Consider the following 13748-nt stretch of genomic DNA (forward strand, 5'->3'; position numbering starts at 1 on the left):
CTGTCTGTTTCTCTGCATTGATGCTGCCTGACCTGCTAAGCACATTTACAGGGAGTGTTGTCCCAAGAAAGCAGCATCCATCATCAGGGGCCCCCACCACACAGGCCATCCTCTCTTCTTGCTGCTGCCACCATCAGGTAGAAGGTACAGGATCCTCAGGACTCAAATCACCAGGTTCTGGAACAGTTATTAACCTTCAACCATCAGGCTCTTGAACTAATGGGAATAACTTCATTCACCTTCACGTTTCCAATCACTAATTTGTTCCAATGGACTCACTTTCAAGGACTCTTTATCCTATGTTCTCAATATTTGTTGCTTAATTACTTATTATTATTATTTTCTCTCTTTGGATTTGTACAGTTTGCTGTCTGGTGCGATTGTTCATTGATTATATTAAGGTTCTTGGATTTACTGAGTATGCCCAAAAGAAAACAAATCCCAGGTTTGTATGTGGTAACATACATGTACTTTGATGATAAATTTACTTTGAACTTTGAGTTCCCCGGCTGGTTACATGTTGTATTGTTCTGGTGTCGGAGGTTAGAGACCCAGCTCCTCTGCTAAGAAAAGACAGATTTCCGCCACTATTACTAAATGTAATCACAGTTCACTAACTGAATTTTAAATGTCACTGCTGCCAGGATAGGATTTGACCTTATGTCTTGATTCCAGGCCTCGAAGTTACTAACTCAATAACATAACCACTGCTTCACCATTGCTACCACTTTCCCCTCGACTACCACCGGACTCATTCATAAACTAAATGACAGGTTCATCTTTTTGTCACTGTGAAATCATATTCAGGACATTTGTTGTTTTTTTCTCTTGCACTATCCATTGAACTATTGCTTATAACAAAATGTTGTTAATTTAGTGTGAGCTCTATTGAATCCAAGCAGAAAAATACTTCTATAATTTAAAACAAAAGTTACGATGATTCTTTGTCTTTCATGCATTGCACTTTGAAGTACAATTTTGGATCTGTAGATTGGCCAGGCAGATATTTGGATAGTGATTAAAACAAATATACACTCAGCAGCTAGTTTATTAGGTTCCTCCTGTATCTAATAAAGTGTTCACGACTATGTTTGTGGTCTCCTGCTGCTTGTAGCCCATCCACTTCAAGGTTGGTTATGCTGTGTATTAGAGAAGCTCCTCTGTGCTCCACTGTTGTAATGCATGGCTATTTGAGCTACTGTCACTTTCCTCTCAGTTTGAACCAGTCTGTCCATTCTCTTCTGACCCCTCTCATTAACAAGGCATTCTCTCTCACAGAACTGCCATTCTCCAGATGCCTCTTGTTTCTCGCACCGTTCTCGTAAACTCTAGAGACCGCTGTGCATGAAAATCCCAGGTGATCAGCAGCTTCTGAGATACTGAAACCTCCCCGTCTGCCACCAACAATCATTCCACGGTCAAAATCACTTAGATCACATTTCTACCCCATTCTGATGTTTGGTCTGAATAAACCTCTTGACCACGTCTGCATGCTTTTATCCATTGAGTTGCTGTCACGTGATTGGCTGATAGTTGCACTTACAAGCAAATGTACAGGTGTGCCTAATAAAGTGGCCACTGAGTGTATAATGGCAATATCACATCTGCAAGGGCGAAACAAAAATTTTCAAATAAATACTATTTCCTATGACCACATTTGCAGTTGACTGTGATTTATGATTATAGCTAAAATAAAGTCCTTGCTATGGAATTTAAATTTAGATGAGCCATTCTGCTGAAGCACGCAACCAGGTGGCTTCTATTTCCTAGGGAACCCGCAGGAGTTATGAAGTTGGGACCAGAGGTCAGCTGAAATGTGAAATGTACAGTTTTACTATTCAGCTGCCTTGCTGCAAATGTTTGTTTGCAGCAAACAGTTCAACAAATGATCACTTCTGAGCTCAACACTCTGCTGGTTTTCGTCGTCAAGAACATTTCTACAATGTATATAGTATACAGTTCCATACTGTTAGAAGTTTATAAGTATAAAACTTGCACTGCGATAATGTTTGCCAAGATAAAAATGCTGAATACGTGTTGATGATTAATCGTTTGCACTTGGTGACAATAGAAACTTTCCTTGGAGAGGGAAAATGGCTTGCATCAGACACTATATAGGAAGCTAAACGACCCTCTCCCCACCCACCCCTGCCCTGCACCCCTCAATGTTTCCTGGAGTAAAGAGTGAACAAGTATAATATGCACCTTCTGAAATTTTCTAGCCAAAAGTTAATTTCAGAAGATGAGTGATACGAACAAGGGATTACTAGAAATATGCAATAGATGAGTCGTATCCATGGAGAAAGCAACAGTTAATTTTCAAGGTTGCTGACTTTTTTATTAGATGTGCCTCCCAATTGCAGAATTAATGAGTCATAAAGAGAGAGACAGCACAGAAGCAGGCCTTTGGGCCATACCAACCTTCAACCACTCATTTATAACATGTACACTAAACTCATTTTATTCCCACCGTATTCTCGTTGGCTCCATCCACTTACCTACATACAATAGGGGCAACTTACAGCGGTCAATTAAGCTATCAATCAATATGTCTACAGCATCCAGATGAAACCCATGCAGTCACAGGGAGAACATACAAATTCCACACAGGCAGCCCCAACTAGGTCTCTGGTGCTAGGAGTTAGCTTTTCTACTATTAATTACTGGGAAACGCAAGACTAAAGATTAGCTTCATTTGTCACATGTACATTGAAATATTGAAACATACAGTGAAGAGCACCGTTTGTGTCAAATCCAATCAGTGAGGGCTGTGCTGGGCAGCCTGCAAGTGTGGCCCTACTTCTGATGCCAACACAGCATGTCCACAACTCAGTAGCCCTAACTATACTGAAATTACACCTGCCAAACAAACTGTTGTTTACTTTGATTCATAAACCCAACATGAAGTAAAAAAAATTTTTAAAGGCAGTCAGTAGCCTTAAAAAAATCTAAAAATGAAGCACAACATTTTTATCTCCTTTATATAGATTATTTATTTATGTATTGAGATACTGTTCAGAATAGACCTTCTGGCTCTTTAAGCTGCGCCAACCATCAACCCCTAATTTAACCCTAGCCTAATCTCGGGACAGTTTACAATGCCAATTAACCTACTATGTTTTTTGGACCGTGGGAGGAAACCAGAGCACCCGGAGGAAATTCATGCATTCCATGGAGAGGACGTACAGACTCCTTACAAATGACGTCAGAATTGTACTCTGAACTCCGATGCCCGAGCTGCAATAGTGTTGCGCTAACCGCTACGCTACTGTGGCATCATCTCCTCATAGTGGTAGCCATAAGCAGCTAAGCTAGCTCTGGGTCTTATTAGACACACTGATCCTAGTTTGTAACCCAATCTGCAGAACAGTGAATGTGAAACATAATCATCATTGTGCTTTCTATATCTGACCACATTTCTAAAGCAGGAAACACATGCCAATAGCAAAGGTATTTTTCAAGTAAAAAAAACACTCTCATACAGTATTAACGTTCTTGGCCCTTTCTTGTAATTCTTTACACTTTTGTCTCGGATCGCATGTAAAGTAAGTCCAATCTCTTTTATTTCCCTAAGAGTATTTTCATTACTCTAAATTCTTAAGCCAAAGCTTCAGTGATATAATCATAAACTTTCTCTCTCTGAAGCCTTGATACAAACCTGTTTTTACAACTATGTAACTAACTGATGTCTCATGAGAGTCATTGCCTTTATAAGATTGTTATAATAAATGTCATTAGATAGTCCCGTATAAAAACCTACACATTTTTTTCATATTGACGATTGCATATTTAATAAGCAGCACAACTAGGTTACTGAACCAGTCCATAGAACATTGAAAAATGCCGCTATACAATGCCAGTTGTGCTGTAACTACCATCTGAATCTGTGGGTTCATGTCCCATTTGGAGATTTGGGCATGAAATTCTGGCACTGATGTCCTTTCAAAGGAAATGCTTCACTAAAGGTCAGTCTGTGCTCTCGGGGGAAAGATCTCATACAACTGGTTTGGAGAACCTCTATTCCCTGTGAGTATGTGTTCCTTCTTCCATATGGATTTTATCATATGGAAATATTACTGTACATGGTAGCACAATCACTGTGATAACAGAAAACTTCTGGATTTATTATTTCTGAAGAGGATATACTGTACATCTTTAAACAGACACATATGCTTCTTATTTGCCTTTTGCATTGTTTTCCGCTTTTCCGTTTCGATCCCCATGGAAAACATTCCTGGCATTTGGTAACTCAATGGGGGGGGAGGGCAGATCTTGGGCCACAGAAAAATTATTGGAATCATTTAGATTACTATAAAGTCCATAGAGGGTTGTTTTTGAATGCATGTAATACAATTCTGGTTAGAAATGCTGTTCTTTCTTGTAAACCACTCTGGAGCAATCACCAGGTTATCAACCAGTATCTGTCAACTACGATGAAATAATTGTTGTAGTGTAGCAATGTGCTACACACAGCGCTGAAATAACGACACGCAGTCGGTATGTCGTTTCGAGACTAGTTTATTCAAACTTCCTGGTGCTGGCATTTAAATCCCTAGCGCCCGCCCTCTCCGGGTGGAAATGACGTCAGAGGTGCATTACCAAAGTCTCACCCCGCGCACTGGCTATTTGTGAGCCGGTTCGCCTGCGCAGAAAGTGGGTCGCCACATAACCCCCCCCCCCCCCCCAGAACCGGCAATACACCCCCCAATGTCCAAGGTCTGGATCAGCCTCTGCGCCGCGGTGCCTGAACCTCGACCGGCTGCGACAAGTCCACATGGGCTGGTTTGAGTCGGTCCACCGTGAAAACCTCCTCTTCCCCCCAATGTCCAGAACGTACGTGGACCTGTTGTTGTTGATCACCTTGAATGGCCCCTCGTACGGCCGCTGTAGTGGTGCCTGGTGTTCGCCCCTTCGTACAAACACAAACTTACAGTTTTGCAGTTCTTTGGGTACATGGGTCGGGGTCAGTCCCAGCTCTGAAGTTGGTACAGGGGCCAGGTTGCTGAGCCTTTCGCATAGCCTGTCCAGGACTGCTGCGGGTTCTTCCTCTTGCCCCCTTGGGGCTGGTATGAACTCTCCCGGAATGGCCAGGGGTGCGCTGTACATCAACTCGGCCGATGAGGCGTCCAGATCCTCTTTGGGCGCTGTGCAAATTCCAAGCAGGACCCAGGGAAGCTCATCCACCCAGTTAGGTCCTCTCAGGCGGGCCATAAGAGCCGACTTCAAGTGACGGTGGAAGCGTTCCACCAGTCCGTTCGACTGTGGGTGGTAGGCAGTAGTGTGGTGTAGCTGCGTTCCCAACAGGCTGGCCACAGCCGACCACAGGCTGGAGGTGAACTTGGCGACTCAGTCGGAGATAATGTGGGCCGGTACCCCGAAGCGTGTTACCCAGGTTGCGATCAGTGCTCGGGCGCAGGAATCGGCAGATGTGTCGGTGAGCAGGACCGCCTCTGGCCACCTCGTGAACCAGTCTACCACCATTAGGAGGTACCGCGCTCCTCGGGACACTGGTAGGGGGCCCACGATATCCATGTGAATGTGGTCGAACCTCCGGTGGGTGGGTTCGAACTGCTATGGCGGGGCTTTAGTGTGCCGCTGTACCTTGGCTGTTTGGCACTGCGCGCACGTTCTGGCCCATTCACTGACCTGCTTGTGAAGTCCGTGCCACGTGAACTTGCTGGAGACCAGCCGGACAGTTGTCCTGATAGATGGGTGCGCCAAACCGTGTATGGAGTCGAAAACCCGCCGCCTCCAGGCTGCCGGGACGATGGGGCGAGGTTGGCCGGTAGCCACGTCGCACAGGAGGGTCCTCTCACCTGGGCCTACGAGAAAGTCCTGCAGCTGCAAACCCCAGACTGCGGTCCTGTAGCTGGGCATCTTGTCGTCTGCCTGCTGCGCCTCCGCCAGTGCTGCATAGTCCACCCCCAGGGACAGGGCCTGGACAGCTGGTCTGGAGAGTGCGTCCGCCACGATGTTGTCCTTCCCCGAGACATGCTGGATGTCCGTCGTGTACTCCGAGATGTAGGACAGATGTCGCTGCTGGCGAGCCGACCAGGGATTGGACACCTTTGTGAACGCGAAGGTCAACGGTTTGTGGTCCGTGAACGCGGTGAAGGGCCTGCCTTCTAAGAAGTACCTGAAATGCCGGATTGCCAGATACAGTGCCAACAGCTCCCGGTCGAAAGCACTGTACTTGAGTTTGGGTGGTCGTAGGTGCTTGCTGAAAAACGCCAGGGGTTGCCAGCGACCCTCGATGAGTTGTTCCAGCACCCCACTGACTGCCGTGTTAGATGCGTCCACTGTGAGGGCAGTAGGGACGTCCATTTTGGGGTGCACTAGCATCGCAGCGTTTGCCAAGGCTTCTTTCGTTTTAATGAAAGCGGCGGCGGACTCCTCGTCCCAGGTAATGTCCTTGCCCTTACCCGACATCAGGGCGAACAGGGGGCGCATGATTCGGGCAGCTGAAGGGAGGAAACGGTGGTAGAAATTTACCATACCCACGAATTCCTGAAGGCCTTTGATTGTGTTGGGTCGGGGGAAATGGCGGACTGCATCTACCTTAGCGGGCAGAGGGGTTGCCCCGTCTTTAGTAATCCTGTGGCCCAGGAAGTCGATGGCGTCGAGCCCGAACTGACATTTGGCCAGGTTGATTCTCAGGCCGTATTCACTCAGTCGGGCGAAGAGTTGACGCAGGTGGGACAGATGCTCCTGACGACTGCTGCTGGCTATGAGGATGTCGTCCAAATAGATGAAAGCAAAGTCCAGGTCGCGTCCCACCGCGTCCATTAACCGCTGAAACGTCTGTGCGGCATTCTTTAGGCCGAACAGCATGCGGTGGAACTTGAAAAGACCGAACGGGGTGATGAGTGCCATTTTGGGGACGTCGTCCAGATGCATCAGGATTTGATGGTATCCCCGGACGAGGTCCACCTTGGAGAAGATCCGTGCGCCGTGCAGGTTTGCTGCAAAATCCTGAATGTGCGGCACAGGGTAGCGGTCCGGTGTCGTAGCCTCGTTCAGCCTGCGGTAGTCGCCGCATGGTCTCCAGCCCCCTGTTGCTTTGGGCACCATGTGCAGGGGGGAGGCCCATGAGCTGTCGGACCGCCGTATGATCCCCAATTCCTCCATCTGCTTGAATTCCTCCTTCGCCAGGCGGAGCTTTTCTGGGGGGAGCCTTCATGCACGGGCGTGGAGGGGTGGTCCCTGGGTCAGAATGTGGTGCTGTACCCCGTGTCTGGGCATGGCTGCCATGAACTGCGGTGTCAGAATCGATGGGAAGCCCGCCAGGAGTCTGATGAATTTGTTGTCCAACAGCGTGATGGAGTCCAGGTATGGGGCCGGCAACTTGGCTTCACCCAGGGAGAACGTCTGGAAATTCTCGGCATGTACCAGTCTTTTCCCTTGCAAGTCGACCAGCAGGCTGTGAGCTCGCAAGAAGTCCGCCCCCAGGAGTGGTTGGGCTACCGCGGCCAGTGTGAAGTCCCACGTGAACCGGCTGGCACCGAACTGCAGCTGCACTGTGCGGGTGCCGTAGGTCCATATCGTGCTGCCATTTGCAGCCCTCAGGGTGGGGCCTGGCTTCCTGTTGCGGGTGTCGTACCCCGTCAGGGGCAAGACGCTGATCTCCGCTCCGGTGTTGACCAAGAAGCAGCGTCCCGACTGTTTGTCCCAGACATACAAGAGGCTGTCCTGGTGGCCAGCTGCCATAGTCATTAGCGGCAGCTGGCCCTGGCCCTGGCAGGGCAGGCGACAACGGCGGGCTTTTGTGCCCCACCGCTGGTGGTAGAAACACCACTGTTCACTGGCCTCCTCACTCCTGCCTCTGTGTTGTGTACGCCCCCCTGCCGGGCCTGGTCTGGTCTGCTGTTGGGCGCGTGGCCTGGTAATCTGACCGACAGACGCCACGCTCTCCCTCTTGGCTTTCCACAGCACATCTGCCCGGGCCGCCACCTTCCGGGGGTAGCTGAAATCTGCGTCGGCCAGCAGCAGATGTATGTCCTCGGGCAGTTGCTCTAGGAATGCTTGCTTGAACATGAGGCAGGGCTTGTGTCCGTCAGCCAGGGCCAGCATCTCCTTCATCAATGCTGATGGCAGCCTGTCTCCCAAACCCTCCAGGTGAAGCAGGCGGGAACCTCGGTCACGCCATGAGAGGCCAAAGGTCCCAATGAGCAGCGCCTTGAATGCTTCATATTTGCGTTCTTCCGGGGGCAACTGTATGAAATCCGCAACCTGGGCAGCCGTCTCCTGGTCAAGGGCGCTCACCACGTGGTAGTAACGCGTGGAATCAGAGGATATCTGCCGAATCTGGAACTGGGCTTCTGCTTGGCTAAACCACACAAGTGGTCGCAGCGTCCAGAAAGTCGGCAGTTGTAGCGAAACTGCGGGAACAGATGAAGAGTCGGTCATCTTTGGTCCAAATCCCGTTTGGGCCGTCGGGGTCACCAATGTAGCGATGTGCTACACACAGCGCTGAAATAACGACACGCAGTCGGTATGTCGTTTCGAGACTAGTTTATTCAAACTTCCTTGTGCTGGTATTTAAATCCCTAGCACCCGCCTTCTCTGGGCAGAAATGACGTCAGAGGTGCGTTACCAAAGTCTCTCCCCGCGCACTGGCTATTTGTGAGCCGGTTCGCCTGCGCAGAAAGTGGGTCGCCACAGTAGGGAATTTTCCCATTCTTTCATATATTGGATTAGAGCTAGTGAAAAACTGCTCATCTTTTCAGTTTCTTTCAGAAAATTCCATTATCTTTTACAGTCGTTTGCCAATTCCTTCTGAACATCATCAACCGCAAAACTATAAACAAAATTCTCCAGTTGGTTAACCTGGTCTGGATCTCAAAGATGAAAGTCAAGGGAAAGTACAGTGAACATACTACACTGTAAAGTCAAATGATTTATCCAGTCAGACATACTATAGTCACTCTCATGTCATTGGAACTCTCATTAATGAAATAGTTACATTTTTTTCTTGGTGAGATGTTATCTTTATTAGTAATTACTTAGATATAATAAGTATCTAATTTCTTGCTTCCATTTTTAACATTCACAAAGGATGTGTCTTCTACAACAAAACAATCACTATGATGTTCATTTTCTAACATATGATGCAGCATCTAATAAGAACATGAAAGGCCAAGTAGAGAATTTATGGAGAAAAGTTAACATTTGTAAATTTATGATCAAAAATGTGAAATAGGGCAAGAGTTACAGATACACAAAGAGTGACCTGGATATACCTAAAAACATTGTGCATGTGTAGAACGTCAGAGTCTCCAGGCACCCTGCAGAATTGTTGGAGAACCTCCATACACGTCAAGATGCAACTGATGAGCAAATGATTGAAGTAAGTGGATATTCTGAGTTCAACTGTTCATTAATTTAATTATACAAAGATAGGTCAGCTGCTCTGACCACTGACACCATTATCGCAGAATTTTCAATGAAAAATCTGTTTCTCTTTGCATGTTTGGAAGCCTCCCTCTATCACAATAAAATGCAAATTGGAGAAAGAAATACCAGGACGTTGGTACAAGCTAAAGTCCATGTGAAACGATGTTGTTAAATAAAAACAAATAAAAATACTAGAAATATTCTGCAAGTCAGAGAACACAGTGAACAGAGGCAGAGTTTTAAGTTTTGCTAGAAAATGGCGTTGTGCGTGTAGAATAACAGGTGTATACAGTATGGACAAAGATACAAGGGAAATAGTTGAGTGTTCAGTGATAAAATCACTTTTTGTTCCTGATCCAGTATTTTGGATTATCTCTAGATCTGCACCACAGAAACCACTAATTTGATTATACCTCCTTGTTTGACCCAAGTCAATTAATCACCAATGGACAACGTGGTATATTATTTACTAGAACCTCTGAAAGGGATACTAGCTTTATAGGCCTTTGATTTTTAGCTTTCTACTAGACGTACTCACTTTGAATTTTATTAGTGCTATGACATCTTCTGCAAAAATGTTCCTTCAGTAATTAAGAAGAAAGGGTGGTTAAGGAGGCATATGGTGTATTGGCCTTCGTTAGTCAGGGGACTGAGATCAAGAGCTGTGAGGTAATGTTGCAGCTCTATAAAGCTCTGATTACACCACACTTGCGAGTATTGTGTTTAGGTGTGGTTGCCTCATTATAAGAAGGATGTAGAAGCTTTAGAGAGGGTGCAGATGAGATTTGCCAGGATATTGCCTGCATTAGAGAACATGTCTTGTGAGGATAAGTTAAGCAAGCTAGGGCTTTTCTCTTTGGAGAGGAGGGTGAAAGTGACTTTGATAGAGGTATATAGATACAGATTGTACAGATTGAATCGACAGCCAGAGACTTTTTCCCAAGGCGGAAATGGTAATAAACAGGGGTATCATTTTAAGGTGTTGGAAGGGAGGTATTGGGAGGATATCAGAACCAGTTTTTTTTTTATTACACAGAGAGTGGTGGAGGCAAGGAATGAGCTGCCAGGGGTTGTGGTGGAGGCAGATACATCAGGGACTCTTGGGTAAGCACGTGGATGGAAGAAAAATAGAGGGCTATATGGGCGGGAAGGGGTTAGATTGATCTTAGAGTAGGTTAAAAGGTCAGCTCAACACTGTTCTATGTATTTCTTAACCATGACCGACATCAATACCACAACTTCATTAATGGCAGGAGGCTAAAAATGGACTCAGCATTGTGAGTGAGGTTTGACCAAGATGCCTCACCTGTGTTGCAGTATAATTGAAGGCCACATCAAACATGTATGATTTCTCTCGAGAGCGGTTGGCTCGCAGTATGTCATCAGGATCTTCCATTGGATCCATCAGTACCACCATCTATATAGGAGTAATATACAAATGTGAATGAGAACCAATTGCTACTGAGTTTTTCCAATAACCCACAATTCAGCCAGCAGTCTATAAAATGCTTATCTGGACAAGTTCACTGCATATAATGTAGAAAAAGGAGAGATCTTCTAAGTTGACTGAAAAAAATAGAAGGGTGTGGAGTGCTTTTAAATGGAAACCCTTTCCAATGCAAGTACCAGTAAATAGGATCTATATGGATGGGCACTCGATGGTTAGCACTGACAAAGTGGGCCAATAGGCCTGTGTTTGACTCTATACAGTGAATAGTAAGGTAATTAGCATTGGGAGGAGCCTGAGCAACACACACAGAATGCTGAAGGAACTCAGCAGGCCAGGCAGCATCTATGAAAAAAAGTACAGTCAATGTTTTGGGCAGAGACCCTTCGGCAGCACTCAAAGGAGCCTTGTATATAAATCACTGTAAGTTAGCGAACAGGTTCAACGAGTAATTAGGAAGGCACAGTATTCTGGTTGGAGAATAAATTATTTACAAATAATGCAATGGAATATCTTGGATAAAAAAAATGGGTCCATATCCTCTGCATAGAGGAATGTTAAACATTTAAACATTCATCTGCTTTCAATGACAGCAATAATACACATTGTTCCTTTGACCGTGTTACAAAGGTTTATTTCCTTATACAGGAAATAAATTAATACAAGGCTGAAATCATTGCTAAAGATGTACTGAGTCTGCAAAGCATTCACTGTGAGCTTAATATTGTGCTCTTGGATGTTCCTGGCTCAATGCCTCTGTCTTGGGCTTTTCAGTTTACTATACGTTATTGATTATTAATGCCATGCCTCACATTTCACTGCAGATGTTCAACACTCTAACCTTGATTGTATAGTTTTCTTACCTGTTATTCCATGATAAGGGAAGCTCAAATTGTGTTTACCAAAGTTGTTGATTCACAGAAATCAACAGATAACCATAAACATCCCATGTCATACTGCAGGAGAAGCTCAAAAGATTCAAACTTAGTCATTTATTAAGTAAAAAGCGCTCCATATTCATACTCCATCAATCAACAAGGGCAGAGGTAGGAATGACTGAAAGCACCTGCTAATGTCTATTCCACAAAATTTCAGTCATTCTGCAAAATGAGTTTGAATGGCATTTCAAAGATACTGAACTGAAGTCTGCAGATATCCAAACAAGAATTTTTACTTTAGAAAAGGTAACTCCTGTGGGAATGACAATTGCAACAGTGAAACACAACAGCCAATAAGCCACATTGGTCTTGTATGTGGCAGAAACAGGAGGGTTGTGAATGGCTGGGACATCTATAATTTGACTGGAAATCCAACCACCATTTGCATGCACATACCCTGTAATAGAGTCAACTGAAAAGGTACTAGATGATGCCACAGCAGTATTCGGGGATGGCTTTGAAAAACTCAAACATAACAAGGATAAAATAATGTTAAATGAAAAGGCCATACCCAAGTTTTACAAGGCCTGTCCAATTCCTTATACCATCTGTGATAAAGTAGTCAGTGAGCTAGATCGCATGGAGTCTGAAGGAGTTCTTTCCAGGGTTGAGTGGAGCTCAGGAGCAATGCCAGTGTTTCCAGTAGTCAAGAAGAATGGGTCTGTCAGGATCTGTGGTGATTATAAGATCAATGCCCTCTGCCCAGGATAGAAGATATCTTTGCAAAGCTTTCTGGAGGGAAACACTTCAGCAAAGTGGGCTTAGCTGTGGCCTAACTATAGATGGAGATGGAAAAGTCCAAAGTATTCCTCACCATAAACACTCACAAAGGGGTTTATTACTATAATAGGCTTATTTTTATAGTAGCATCTGCACCTGCACTTCAGCGGAAAGCAATGAACCAGGTGCTACAAGGCACTGTTACTGGAATGACATTATTATTACCAGTAAGGATGACAAGGTATTTCTCCAAAATCTCAAGACTGTGCTAAAAAAGTGTGGTGAACTACATATACCTGTCTGGACACGCCCCCTGATGACTGCTCCTGTGGCTCCTCCCACAGACCCCTGTATAAAGGTGATGGAGGTCTGAGCCTGGCCTCTCAGCCTCCAGGATGTAGTATGGTGGTCACTCACTGCTTGTTCCTTCTTCCAGTCAATAAAAGCCGATACCTCGCTTTTACGTCTCAGAGTGAGTTATTGATGGTGCATCAAAAAGATTAGAAGATTATGGGCTCAGAGCACTACATAACAAGTGCAAATTATCTAAAGTAAACATCACTTTCTGTGGCCACACCATTGACACACAAGATTTACACAAGTGTGTCGAGAAAATTCAAGCAATGGTGGATGCCCCGAGTTCAAAGGACATGTCACAGATTGGTCCTTTTTAGGATTTGTCTTATGTCTTACACCAGAAGTGAATCGTAAATTAATTAAAATGGTATTGGACATAGGCTCGGCTGTTTCAGTCATTCCACTAGAAGAGTTTGAATGGCATTTCAAAGATACTAAACTGAAGACTTCTGATATCCAACTAAGAACTTAAACTGGAGAAAAGATAACACCTGTGGGAATGATTTTGCAACAGTGAAACACAGCAACCAGCAAGCCACATTGAGCTTGTATGGCCAGCACTGTTGGGACATGAGTGGTTGAGGCAACTACAATTTGATTGGAGATCCATCCACATTTGCATGCCACTTCCCCTGTAATAGGGTCAACTGAAAGTGTATTAAGAAAGGTACTGGATAACGCCACAACCTTCTCCATGCTCTACGCTATGAACTGTTGCTCGACAGAGGGCAAACAGGTGTTGGTGCCTCTGGTTGGAAAGCATATTGGACCAAGAAAGGACCATATTGTTCTGAGAAATTGTGATAGTGATAAACAAAAAAGTGGTCTGACTACAACAGTTTTTGTAGGTAACATATCTGAGAAACCTTCTGATATGTTAGTCAGGCAGTTAC

At 45.3% G+C, this 13748-nt stretch overlaps 1 protein-coding gene across 1 annotated transcript in view; it reads right to left on the reverse strand.

Moving 5' to 3' along the window:
- kif19 (kinesin family member 19) overlaps window positions 1-13748 on the reverse strand; it is a 204280-nt gene that overhangs the window by 88868 nt on the left and 101664 nt on the right. The window contains exon 3 of the mRNA XM_073026104.1: window positions 10700-10810. Within this exon, the coding sequence (XP_072882205.1) occupies window positions 10700-10810 (111 nt within the window). The remainder of the gene's footprint in view (window positions 1-10699; window positions 10811-13748) is intronic.

Source organism: Hemitrygon akajei, chromosome 22, assembly GCF_048418815.1.
Source record: "Hemitrygon akajei chromosome 22, sHemAka1.3, whole genome shotgun sequence".
Lineage (NCBI taxonomy): Eukaryota > Metazoa > Chordata > Chondrichthyes > Myliobatiformes > Dasyatidae > Hemitrygon > Hemitrygon akajei.